We start from the raw sequence: 14,133 nt of genomic DNA, 5'->3' as shown, positions 1-14,133 counted from the left end.
ATTATCGTCGCAAGGCCCGAGTTTTCTCTGAATTTATAGCTATTAATAATCTTATGGAGGTTAACTGCGAGGTTCTAATTATACTTGGTGCAACAATCAATCGGCAATGCAAGGAAATGGGCCCGGCTTGATCATCTGTTTGATTAACCCCTTAAGTATTGATTCTTTTGGCTCTTATATTATTAAACACCTTCCTAGGCTTTTTTCTGACCATGCCCCTCTTCTTCTTACTCTTTCCCTCGTAGTGCCCCTCAAAAAAAAAATTTTTAGATTTGATAATTTTTGGCTTGAATACCTTGAATGTCATGATGTAGTTCGGGAAGCATGGTCTTTCATACCTCATTCTAATCCATTGCATGCTTTCACTCATCTACTATCTCGTGCTCGGACTAATCTTATTACTTGGAAGAATAGGGGTCCAGATTCTTTAGAGGCCGATGATCAATAAATTGGAATTGGAAATTCTGAAGTTTGAGGCGTTAGAAGGTTTAAATGGTAACTCAACTACTGTTGACAATGCTCTTTTTCCTCTTTATAATCGTCTTACTGCTTTGCACCGGCAAAATTCCACTAAGTGGGCTCAACGTGCAGACGAGTTGTGGGTTCTTGGGAGTGACATGAATACTAATTTTTCATAATTCTATTCGTTGTCGCAATCATGTTAACTCTATTCCTCTTATTACTAATGTTCTTTGGAGTTGTTATTCTTTGATCGAGAAGGCATAGAAAGAGTTACGTGACTTTTATAAGAACCTTTGGGCGATCCTCGGACGACTCGGTCATGGATATTTCTCGAGGCACTTCCTCCGATCTTCCCTCGATCTCGGTTGCGAAGGAGTGGTTCTCACAAAGGAGGTTACCAAACTTGAGGTATATCAGGCTCTTAAATCCCTCCCTTCCGGTAAGAGTCCTGGACCTGACGGCTTCAATTCTGAATTTTATTGTTTTTTCTGGAATGATGTTGGAGATTCTCTCTTTAATGCTATATCCTTTTTCTTTAACAATTCTATCATCCCTAATTCTTGGGGCGATACTTACATCACTCTCATTCCTAAAAACTAATCCTAAAAGCTGCTTTCGATTATCGTCCCATTTACGCTTTGCAATGTTTGCTACAAAATTATTTCAAAAATTTTAGCGAATCGGCTCAAAACTGTTCTGCCTCGGTTGATTGGTAGAGAACATTGTGGCTTTCTTGCTAATAGGAATCCTTTCGATAATATTGTTGCTCTTCAAGAAGTTGTGCATTCGATGGATCGAGAGTTGCATACCTCCCTAGGATGTTAGTGAAAGCCCGGATATAGAAAAGGCATATGATACAATGAGTTGGAATGCAATTCTTGCCACTCTTTATCGGATGAATTTTCCTAGCATTTGGATTACTTGGGTTGAAACATGCTTAAGAGTGCGCCTCCTTTTCATTGTTAATTAACAAGCAACCTACTGAGTGGTTTAATTCATCCAGAGGCCTTCGACAGGGCGACCCTCTCTCCTCTTATTTATTTATTCTTGTTGAGCTAAAAATTTAAGCGCTATTCTTAACTTTGCTATGCAATGAACATGATTCTCGGATTCAATTCCTCCCTCGGTAGAAATTTTAATCATCTTATGTATGCGGACGATTTAATTCTTATTACTTTAGCTTCTAGGGAAGGTGCCTGTAACATCAATTTATATGCATCTATATATGGTAAGCTCACGAGTCAACGTGTCAATAAATCTAAGTCGGGATATTTTCTTTCCTTCTAGATTTAACCCTAGACTCAAAAAGAGCATCCGTTTCTATTCTTGGGTATAAAAGCGGCGATTTTTCCTTTTTACGTATCTTGGGATGGTGATCTCTCCCAAGAGATTATTGCTTTCTAACTTTTCCAAGATGATTGCTAAAATTGAAAATATTCTTTCTTCTTGGAATCACTCCAAAATCTCAATGGCTGGTAAAGCAATCCTTATCAATTCTGTCTTGTTGTCCACCCCTGTGTACTATTTGTCTGTGTACCCAGTTCCTGATACAATCCTTGATGGAATCACTAAGGTTGCTAGATCTTTCTTCTGGTCAAAGAGTGGCAATCGAAAAGGCATGAACTCAGTTAGTTGGACAGATATTACACTTAAACGCACTGAGGGGGGTCTCTCGATCCGGAATTTGCGTGCATCTAAAATCTCTTTAATGGCTAAAAATGTTATTAGTTATCTTAATCATCATGATGCCATATGGGTGGACATTTTATATCATAAGTATGGGCAAGTGAACTTCTGGACTGACACTATTCCTGCGAACTGTTCTTGGTTTTTAGAGGTCTTTGGCATAATCGCGATATCATTAAACCTCAACTTTGGCTTCATCATTTTTTTATCCTAGCTGCTACTAATATAATGTTTGATTCTTGGTACTTTGAAATTCCTTTAGCTTTTTAAAGCCTACCTATCTCAATATGCATGTGGATTATGACCATTTGAATATGTCTGATTTGATTCGGATGATGGTTGGAATATCCCTTTGATGAGCTCCATCTTTGGGGAATTCTTGAACTTTGATTATCTGCATTTCAACCGAGTGTGCAATGGTGCTAATAACAAATAGGTCTGGTTCCCCAAGTCCAAAAATCACAAGCTGACCTCTATGGTTTATACCCATTTCAACAATTCGGTTGGTAACCATGATACTTGGAATGGTTGGGGCAACCTTTGGCGCTTGTCTGTTGCTCCCAGGCCTAAACACTTCATTTGGTTACTATTACATAATGGTATTAAAACATATGAGTATCTTTACAGGTTGAATCTGGGTGCTCAAACCTTTTGCAAATTCTGTAATCTTGACTTTGAAAATGCTGAGCACCTATTCAACTCTTGTCCCAAAACACAGATTGTTTGGCAACAGGTTAGTAATGCTATTGGTAAGCAAATTGTCTTTCATGAAGGGTTCTCAACTGGTAATTGGCTGTCTCCGGACCATCCTGAATATGACTTGAATGTTCAGTCCATAATTGGGGTGACTTCTTGGCTCATTTGGAAGACTCGATGTAACCTTATATTTCGTCAAGAATCTCCTGACTTTCAATCCATTCCTATCAGGGCAATTAATCATGTCAGGGAGTTCTCTCAATCTTCAAATTTTAATTCCAGCAAGCAACTCATACTTAGTAATTTTTCCATCAATGATGGGCCTTATCTTTTTGTGGCTTCTACGAGTCATAGAGAGGCTAATACTCATGGTGCTGGTTTTCATCTTACTAATGGTTACTCTCAGTTTGTGTGTGCAGGGTACTGTAATAATTTTGCAGAATCAACCCTTGAAGCTGAATCCTTAGCCCTTTTGATTGCACTTGGCAGACTCCATGCGTCTGATCTCCAAGTTAAAACGATCTTCATTGCTTGCTCTGAGCTCTTCAACATCATTAAACATGGCTGTGATCCTCAAGCTTGGCGATTGAACCCGTTAATTCTCAGCATCAACGATTATCTTTCGACTTTTGATCTCCCACGAGTGTGCATTATTCCGAAGGCCTGGATGAATGTTGCCAATAATCAGCGATCCATGGGAGTTAACTCTCATGCTCTCACTCTTTTCCATCGGTAAGGATCTACCGCTATGCTCATGAAAGCAAGTCCTCAAGTCCGGCATTAGTTTGTAATCTTTATTTTGTTTTATTGTGTGTTTGTTTTATTGTTTTGTTTGTGTTGTTTTTTCTGTTTTCTTTTGGCTTGGGTCTGTATCTTTTAAAACTCTTGTGTAATTTCTGTTTGTTATCAATAAAAATAGCTCTTAGAGCTCCTTCCCCATTTTTAATTCGTGAATACATGGCTTGAGAGTTTCAAATAAAAATATTTTTTTAAATATATCACCTAGACTATTAAATTTTTAATTAACTAATTGTACTATTTACCACTTTTCACTATAAAAAAAGATAGTAATTCTTTCTCTTTTTGAGTTTGTAGTTGAGTGATTAAATCTGTCACAATGGTTGAGATTAATGGTTTGTCCACATTATTAAAAAAAAAACTTATTTTACCATTTATTAATGGATTATCAAATGGTCTAAAATAAATATGTCATATATATATATATATATATATATATATATATATATATTTCATTTTCAGTTATAACTATTTATTAAACAAATATATATTTTAAAAATATTTTTAATATGTGTAACTATTTTATTTAGACTTTAAAAATACTCAAAGAAAAAAAAAATTCCAATTTTCACAATAGAAAGACAATAATTCTTTTATTAACCGAGAGGGATGAACAAATATTAGTTGAAATGAACAATTTGTTTGCCTCAAAAAAAAGAAAAAAAGAATAGCGCAAAGCATTTATGTGAGGAGAATAAAAAAATATTTTATAAATTAATTAAATGCAATAACTACACTTAAATGTAGGCGTTCTTAAACATAAAAAATATAATATCTCATTTGTGCTATTTCATTCATATTCCAAAGTGTTCACTTGTAAAGGTTTTCATATCTCAAATTATGTCTCTAAAATTAATTTATAAATATAATTTTATCAATCTATTTAAGAAGTGGATATACCACATGCATTAATAAAAAGGAAATATTGAAATACAATGAACAAAAGTCAGTCCACTAGACGTAGAACAAAAACAGAAGCGAGGAGGAACAACGGGTCTCCTCCGTAGAACCCAAAACAAACACCACCAGGCCTACACCTCTCTAATGTCCTAAGTCGCCTCAAGAGAAGGGGCGCCATCCACCCCCTTAGAGCAAAGTCTAAGGAACTCTAAACTGTGACGGACAACGGTGATGGAGTCCTCAAGCTTAACTCCCAAACCATCAGGAGCTGCAGAGAACCAAGAGAAAATCAGAAGGTCAGTTTTCAACAAGATAAAGAGCGGACTTGCACATTTAGCAGAGAAGATACAATCATTTCGCGCAAGTCAAATGGACCACACAAATGCATTAACCACCCTATCCAAAACACCCTAACCGAGGGGCGCAAAGCAGCTCTCCAATTACCCCACAGCTGAGACATCGATTGGGGAAGATTCAGTAATTAGAGAGCCCCACTCAAATGCGCCCATACTTCTAGAGGAAAACGACATTGAAGGAAAAGCTGATTAGAAGATTCGATCATCGAGTGACACGAAAGACACAAGTGTCGATCGACAACTTTGTTGCAATGGTGCTTAGCAAGGTTTTCCAAAGTGATAATCTTGTTCTTCCAAGCTAGCCAATTAAAAATATTGACCTTCCTCGGACATGGGCCTTTCAAAAAAAAATTTGGCAATAGGACAACGCAAACCCCCCTCATCGAGGAAACAATAGAATGATTTGACAGTGAAGGCTCCATTCATCGTTAGGTTCCACAGTTTTAGGTCCTTATTCATATTGGCAGATAGACTTAGGTCCGAAATGATCTGTGCAGTTCCGGGAGTCTCAGCAAAAGGCCGTTGAAACATCTGTCCTTCCAAAATAACGAGTCAGCGCCAGAGTGAACCTCAACAGTGACACAAGCTCTGAAAGTCGAAAGACACTTAGGCACCCCCGACCAAAAGAAGGAAACTCTCCCTCTTGGTCGCCTAGACAACTCTCCAATAAGATCAATATAATTGAATTACAGTACTTTCGCCCCACCTCAGTTCGTGCCAGAAACGAATTTCCACTTTCACTTTCCCAGCAAGGCCAAATTAAGTCCAGAATGCCCCAGCCCCCTTGCTCCTTAGAATGACAAATATTTTTCCAAGCCAAAAGCCTACAGCCCGCATGATCTATGTCAGGACCTGACTATAAAAAATCTCTTCTAATCCGATCAATGTCTTTAATTACCCACTTAGGAAGTCGAAATATTGACATCCAATACGTCGGCACCGTCGATAAAACAGAGTTAATCAAGGTAAGACGATCCCCAATAGATAGATATAACGAATTCCAAGAAGATAAATGCCCTCTCACTTTAGCGATCAAACCCTCCCAATCCTATTTCTGCAACCGCCTCCCCGAAATAGGGATGCCGAGATAATTAACTGGGAGAAGGCCTAACTCACAATTAAATGTTTTCGCGTGCTCTCATCGGGAAGCTGATTTAAATTGGTGGTGTATAGACATGTTTTAGAGAAATTTGTTTCCAACCTAGATAGCCCTTCGAACACCAAAAGAATCAGCTTGATAATTCTAAGGTCTTCCGCTCCACCCACAGTCAAAACTAGGAGATCATCCGCATAATGTAAATTTCATTTCCTACCAAACTCCCCCAGTGGTACTCCAATCAGAATATGCGAGTTTAGAGCATTATCAAACATAGTGCTGGCACATCCGACACTAGCACAAAGAGTAGCGGTGATAGAGGATCACCCTGTCTAAGACCTCTTTTGTATCTAACATAACCATTTGGAGACCCATTGACTAGAATAGAAGCTTTCAAAGTACTGAGGATATAGTGGATCCAACCTAGCCACCTGGAACCAAAACCCCTTTCCTGCAAAATCTCTAACAGAAAATCCCAATCAACCTAGTCAAAAGCTTTAGCGAAATCCACTTTGAGGATATGCCCGATCAATCTTCTTTTATGGATACTAAAAATTAGCTCTTCAGCCGTAGCAATATTATCAAGTATACATCTCCTCTTTAGAAAAGCAGACTGCTCATGGTCAACCAAAGAATCCATAACCGAGCTAAGACGAGACACCAAAATCTTGGAGTTGATTTTCAGAGAAGAATATATCAGACTGATGGGTCTATAGTCGCCTAGAGATGTCAGATTCGAGGCCTTTGGAATAAGGGCAATACATGCCCAATTAATCCTTTCCAAGTTCGCTTTCCCGTCATAAAAATCCTCACACAGTTTCATAACGTCCACCTTGACAACCTCCTAATAGGTTTTAAAGAATTGCAGAGGGAAGCCATCTGGCCCAGGAGCTTTCTCACCACCTAAGTCGAAGATCGCCCTTTTGATCTCCTCTAGAGAGAAAAGGTGTTCAAGATTATCACAATCAACCTTAACTTTGTTTTCCAGAAGTTTTCGCAAATCCACCTTGCAACGAAATGATCGCCTTGTTTATCAATCTATTTAAATACATTATTTTTTACTATAAATCAACAACCTCAGTAAACAAAAAGAAAAATAAATAAAATTAAAAAAATAAATATTTATAAAATTTATTCTAACTAGTATTTATATTACTGAAAAATTCTTATGTGCCTGCGTGTTACTTAGGAACCTTAATCAGGTGGCGGATGAGATCGCCAAATTTGCACTGAAAAATCCTTCCGTTTATTTTTTCCACAGAGGACTTGACCTTCCCAATTGGCTGGTGGAGACAGCAACTGCAAGTAACTTCAAATTTTAAGCTTTGCTGTTGTTTCTGTTATTCATTTTTCTTTTGGTTGTTTTATTTTTCCTTGTTTGCTCTTCCAAAAAAAAAAATTAAAACTGAATAATTTTTCTGTTAAGCTCTTCCAAGCAAAAATAAAAAACAATATAATAAAATAAAATGAGATGAATTGGATAATCCTTTCTTGTCATTCTGTGTTGAAGAGCTGCAATAGCACCGTAGAATTATAGTGGGTGAATTTCATTTGAAGCTCTTTTGGTTTTGAGACCGTGAAATTTCTTGAGGATTTTAAGAGAAGGTCGAACAGCATAGGAAAAGGAGGAGGAGGAGGCTTGCCAGAGGTTGAAGCCATAGTGCAGGGATTACAAGCTAAGCAAAGGTTAGAGATGATGCTGGTGCTGAAGAGAGGTATATAATCAAGTCTATTTATTTATAGTGGGTACGGTGGACTTTTTTGTAATTCTGAAAAATATCGTGCAAGTACATCAAAAATGATAAAGATATCGTGTAATTCTAAATTTTTTAGGGGTATACTTGTAAAAACGAACTCCACAAAATAACAAAACTAGTTTTTTTTTTTTTTGAAAAGGTGGATAAACCACTTCAATTAAAAATAAAAGCAGACGAATCAGATGGACCTCCAAAAAAGTCGAAGGCACTAAAAAGCATCAAAGCACCGTAAGTGACAACATGCTCAAAAACTAAGAGATTAGTTCGTATCCAGAGAAGTGCCTCCTCGGCATACGAACTCCCTTCGTAGCAATGAAAGTTGGGCCAAGAAAATCCAACTATAACAGGTGGTCAGCAAGGAATCAACCAACTTCACTTTAAAAACCTTCAACTAAAACAAACCCCAAAATCACCCCAGTTAAAATAGAATGCGAAGGCCCGCAATCCGGCCCGAAAATTGAGAACCACAAGGTCATCACAGCTCGGTTCCCGATCGAGCCCACCTAAACCATTGCAGCTCAACTTTTTGGCTCAATACAAGGACCACAATACCACCCAACAATGAGTTACTCGGGGCACTTAGCAAACAACTCACTTTTTTTGGCCCCACTTAAAAACCCACCCCACCAATCAACAGCCCAGAAGTACAAAAGGAGGAACAAATCCCTAACGTACATGCCAACCAAACGCCCGATTTGTGCATGGCCGCCACGTGTCCGTCAACAACATCAAAACTCATAAGACTTGGATACGTATCCAAGTCTTCATCAGCGTCTAGGGAAACGCTCTGCATCATCGGATGGCGAGCAAACTCCGAATCGACACGTCGTGGTCTCAAGCCACGCATTGAGGGGACAATGCAACGCATATGATGATCATGCTCGGGAGACCGGTCCTCAGCCCGTCCAAGAGCACAATGTTGAACAATAGAGGGACTAGCGGTCCGTCGAATTGGAGTCGTAATACATGACAGAGCTTTTACTTCACCGCCGTGGGAGCATGGCTCGACCACCGCGGTGAAAGTCGCCCTTCATTTTTTTCACAACCCCAACAACCTTTCCTTGGACCCCAGCCGCGCGTTGCGGACGATCGACGACATGCAACCATCCTCCAACGGGAGTTCCACTCCACCGTCGGTCGTCGATCGTTAACGTGAGAGTTTAACTCCACCGCGTGTGTCTTCTCTTCAAAGTGAGAAATGGACGTCAGCCTTCTCTCCTCATAACGGATCGAGATCGCCATCTTAAGACTTACCGACGAGACCCCACACTCCAAGGCAAACACCCAAGCAATCTCCTCAACACCTTGCTGATCGCCATATTTCCCTGCAAAAGAGACATGCGAGCCCACCAGATGGCCCAACCACTGCTCGCCATGATGCCCACTCGATCCATGCAAAATGCTATCTTTATTACGTACTAACCAACCATGCTCCACAAACCGAGCCTCCTCTTGACCCCCCATCACTCCCCAAGCTCCGAAGACACCATCATTCCCACACACGGCCGCCCACGGGCTTAGCTGCGAGACACCATCACCAGCGTGGGAGCCAAGCTCTACCACAGCAGGATAATCTTCCGTTAGACTAACTTGCCTACCAGTATGGGAGCAAGGCTCAACCAAAGCCGGGCAAGCATCCTTCTTAGCCACATCACCAACAAGTCGAGCACTTCCAAGACTTCCACGGAGGCGACGCTCGGCCATTGTTGGTCATTCATCCAATGGGATACCTTGGTCACCATGGGAGCAAGGCTCTACAACTGCCAGCGACTCACCGGAATAGATTCCCAATCCAACCTCAGTCGGTATCTCACTCAACAACCCCTCTTTGTCTCCAAGCATCTGGTCCAAGAACTCTGAAAACACACCAACGTCTTCCTCCTCGTCATCAAAGGACCGAAAGTCTTTCTCATTCTCCTCACAAAGAGGAGGGGAGTAACAGACTGGCACATAGACCGGCCGGCCATTGGGGTCGAAGGTGAGGCGAACATCTTCGTCCATTCCTGTGGGACTCTCAACACGGTACTTTTTCCATTAAGAGAAACTTGCAGTTTTTTGAGTTCCACACTGGCACTATTGATGCGAGTGACCCGAAAGAAACGACTTACATATTTATTTTGTTATTTTAGAGATTTTTGTTCATAAATTTCAAGGAATTTGTCTTACTAGTGTGATTTTGTTGAGTTGAATTTGGGTTTAGTTGATTTGGATTTTAGGATGAACCGGATTGATTTCGAGGAGGTGAGGATTGATCTTGCCAAGGCCCAACAACGAAGTCCCGAATTCAGAGGTCTTTCATTGTGAAATCCTTTTTTTCTTTTTTTCTCTAAATTCTTAAGTTGATATTTTTAATTTTTTTGAGATGCTTGTAGAAAACGTGATAGTTGATTGAAAAGTATCTAAATTTGTGGAATTGGATCCTACTTGTTTTCCTATTAAAAAAAAAAGATCAAATTTTTGTCTTGTTTTCAGGAAAATATTTTTTGTTGATTGTGCTGTGCTATTGCAGAAATAAATCCGATGAGACAAGTTCCAGCTATTGTTGATGGAAGGTTTAAGCTGTTTGAGAGGTAATTCCAAGTTTTTTTTTATTTTTTGTTGCCTTTTGTTTGTTCCATCTAATTGAAAGTTAAAGCTTTCATAGCAATCCATTTATGATTTCACTAATAGTCATAAGGAAGGGAAAGAATATTGTGTTCATTTCTTGAAGTTTCTTTCTTATTTTGGCTATCACACTGATTTATTTCAGCAGAGGATTTTTTTCTTCCTGCTTTGCTAGTTTTATGCTGACTTTAGTATTCCTTATATTTTTATTGTTTTATGGGCAGCCATGCAATTTTCTGGTATCTCACTTGTTCATTCCCAGGAGTTCTGGACCACTGGCATTTTGCATTTGAGATGTGATTGTCTTTATTGGTTCTTTTTCATCTTTTTGTTTAAAGATAATTGTAATAATTATGTTTGCAAGCTTGCAATCTATGAAACTTGATATTGATACAAAAATTGATTTTAATGGCATTCACGGCAAGGGCTAGAATATGATCTTACATGAATCTGGATGTCTTGTAGATTTAGCTATGGAAATAGCCCCTATCTTTGGAATTTTCATGATCAAATTAATAATGTTTTAATGATTTATGTGGTCATCAATGTCTCCTGCCATGGCCTCTTGTATAAAATTCTGATTGGTTAATATGGTGAAATGAGCAAGGGAAGAAATCTGGGTGATCCCTTTCTGATAAGTGCTGAATTGGAGCACCAAGCCAGAGAGTGACATGTTTCTAAGCATTCTTGTTGGGTAATTTTTTTTTATAAAGGGTGATTTTTGGCCTCACTAGTATAACACATTCATTTTTATCATTTCTTTGTCTTTTGGAGCTTCTGAGCGTATTTAATGGATATTTGTAACCTTGTTGTAATTAGGTATCCTGCCGATGTTTCTGACAGAGCAAGAATTGAGGCAATCTTGTATTGGCATCATTCAAACCTACGGCGTGGTTTAGGTACTAGAATATTTCAGTAATATTTAATTAACAACCTGTGCATTTGGTACTTCTTTCTTGTTCACTTCCATGTATATCATGGACAAGCTTAAAAGCAGTTAAGTAGACATTCAATCCTCTCTTGAAGTATAATTTAAACCTCAAGATCTCAGTTTCTGTTTTCAAGCATTCAACTTTTACTGCTGAAATGGAGAAAACCTATGAAACTTACATATACTTTTGATCACAAATATCAGTTAGCTGCTATATTTTCTAAACAAATCATCATTATGTGCTTCACGTTGAATACAGTTGTATGTATTAAGCATCTGTATGCATATGCTATTTGACAATGGATTTGTAACATTAGCAAAGTTATTATGCTATTATGATGTCTTCTTCTATGAATCATGTTATATATGATTTCAATGCACATCCATGATGGCAGTTTTTATATTTATTGTTAATTAAATTCATGCTCCTCCAATTATTTTATAAAAAAAAAAACCCCATTTAAAGGTCGGTAATGTCATCTTAAAAGGGCTTATAAGATCCACTGTCTTCCTATGCAGCCTCCCTTGTTTTTAACAGTGTATTGGCACCAATATTTGGTCTTCCATTGAATATGAAAGCAGCAAAGGAAGCAGAGAAAATTCTGGACTCATCTCTCTCAAAAATCGAAAGCATTTGGCTTAAAGGAAACTCTAAATTCTTGTTGGGAAATTTTCAACCCTCTATTGCAGACCTCAGCCTTGTTTGCGAGATAATGCAATTGGAGGTTAGTTTATCAAATATAATAATATCAAGCATTCATTTATTGTTATGACATTCCTAAGATTATTCAGCATGAGTTCCTTGATGTTGTTATGAGATTACTGAAATTACTTTTATCCACCTCCGTATCAATTGAGCCTTATTATACTTTTTCTTTGTTTTGTTTGATGTTACAATTTATTTTGAGAATCAATTTCAAACTTCAAATTCCCATTCAATATAATTTTTAAAAAATTTGATGAGTGCTGTCGTACTGGGACTATTTATTAAATTATTTGCTTTTTATTCTTCGTGTAGCTTTTGGACAAAAAGGATTGGGAGAGAGTATTAAATCCTCGTAAAAAGATCCTACAATGGATCTAAAATGTTAAAGCTGCAACGAATCCTCATTTTGAAGTACATGCAGTAGTGTACATAGTAAAAGCAAAATTGCACAATAACCCATCATCAATGAGAGGTCAGTCTATAAAGCAAGATTGTTAGATCTGGACTAGCCCAGTCAGTCCGATCGAAAAAACCGGAATCATCCATGCCCTTAAACTTGGGTTTCAACTGACCTGTAGCAGTGATGTTTGTGAGATCTAGGTCTCAGTTCGAGTGGGAAGAAGATGACTAAATGCTCATACTTTGATTACAATTAAAAAGGGAATGAAGATTAAGAAAAAAAATCAATTTAAAAAAGAGAGATAGTGGTCATGTAAGTCCCGAGATGCATGTCCACTCGGGACTCACATATATCGTATACATTTGAGATTTTTTTTTTTTTAAATATTTATAGTTTTAAGAAGTTAAGAGTGATATATAAAATTAAAATTTTAAATATTAAATTTAATTAATTATGCTTTTTTTAGTTATGAAAAATAGTGATTATATTATTATATATATTAATTATTATAATATATTTTAATATTTTATTATTGACTCGATTCCACCTGGTCAAACCTATAGATTCCTAATTCATGGTCTTGGCCGAGTCAATGCTCGGACCGAGTTTGACAACTTTGCTATAAAATCTGGCCCAAAATTCAAACTGTAACCAAAGCTTTGATAATAATCAATGGATCATCTTCCTAAAATGTAACATAAATAACAATATGGTGTTAGTATTGCATGACCGAACTTCTTTTGGATGAAAAATGAATGATTTGTGATATTTAGTTCATGAAGTTAGTGTTGCATCCAGTAATAAAGTTTGTCATATAAACTATAAAGCTTGTGGGTTACCATGGAGCTAACTCGTTTGATATGAAGTATGCTTCTTATGACATGCTTTGATTGATGAAACTCTTTGTTCAGTATCATTTAGTTATGCATTAGCTTTGATGATAAACAGGTTGATGAGAATGTGCTTTCGTTTCAATTAATTTGCAATTAATGATTCAAATTTATATTATGGCTGTACCAATACAGAGTCTATGAAGCATTTAGTTGTCGTTTTGGTAGTTATAATTGTATTAACACTGAAAACTGTGTTAGAGTAACTATTAACCTGCCATTTTGATGTGAGTAACTATTAACCTGCCATTTTGAAGTCATGCTTTAGCCAACTCATCCAACATTTGGTGCTAGTTTAATTATAATCTTATATATATATAACTAGTGGACATTAATTAATTATTTTTTTTTTTTTGTATTTTGTGCATGCAATAAAGGCCCAACAAACACTTAATGTTATGTAAAGACACATTGAACTTAACAAATTCTCAATTGTCATTATTAACCATGAGTTTACATAAACGATTGAAGGCGTGCGTTATTAGCGTCATCTCAATAGTAAGAAATATATACAAACATAATGAGATTAGTGAAATTAGTAACATAAATAAACATAATAAGGAGATTCCACTTATAAACTTAAATATAAATTTTAATATTTTTGAATAAATAGAAATAAAATATATATAAATGTAAGTAAGTGTTGGGCATCATCATCTTATTATGTTCTTTATCTTTGTAATGTTATCTCTAAAATCTTAAACCATAATCCTATTTGGTTTCCATAACAAGGTGGTTATATAAGTATAATTAGTTCTACAACAATTTTATGTATTTCTTTTCATATAACCTCTAAAATCTTAAACATATTATTAAGTTAAAGTCATAATACTCAATTTTGATTAATAAAT

General features: G+C 37.1%; 1 protein-coding gene across 2 annotated transcripts; it reads left to right on the top strand.

Moving 5' to 3' along the window:
* The first annotated feature begins 9,932 nt into the window (after positions 1–9,932).
* Positions 9,933–12,370, top strand: LOC120276993 (glutathione S-transferase T1-like). 2 transcript variants are annotated; one of them, XM_039283734.1, is made up of 6 exons: positions 9,933–10,041; positions 10,261–10,321; positions 10,580–10,633; positions 11,175–11,254; positions 11,806–12,011; positions 12,305–12,370. In XM_039283734.1, exons 1-6 carry the CDS (start codon positions 9,969–9,971, stop codon positions 12,368–12,370), a joined length of 540 nt encoding a protein of 179 aa, XP_039139668.1. In that variant the 5' UTR covers positions 9,933–9,968. The 2 variants fall into 2 exon arrangements, 1 of the variants encoding a protein (XP_039139668.1); XR_005541426.1 differs by lacking the exons at positions 10,580–10,633; positions 11,806–12,011; positions 12,305–12,370 and having other exon boundaries at positions 10,020–10,041; positions 11,175–11,205.
* The last annotated feature ends 1,763 nt before the right edge of the window (positions 12,371–14,133 follow it).

Source organism: Dioscorea cayenensis, chromosome 2 (genome assembly GCF_009730915.1).
Source record: "Dioscorea cayenensis subsp. rotundata cultivar TDr96_F1 chromosome 2, TDr96_F1_v2_PseudoChromosome.rev07_lg8_w22 25.fasta, whole genome shotgun sequence".
NCBI classification, from domain to species: Eukaryota; Viridiplantae; Streptophyta; class Magnoliopsida; order Dioscoreales; family Dioscoreaceae; genus Dioscorea; species Dioscorea cayenensis.
Note: the sequence above shows the minus strand (reverse complement) of the source record. Positions and strands in the feature narration are given on the sequence as shown.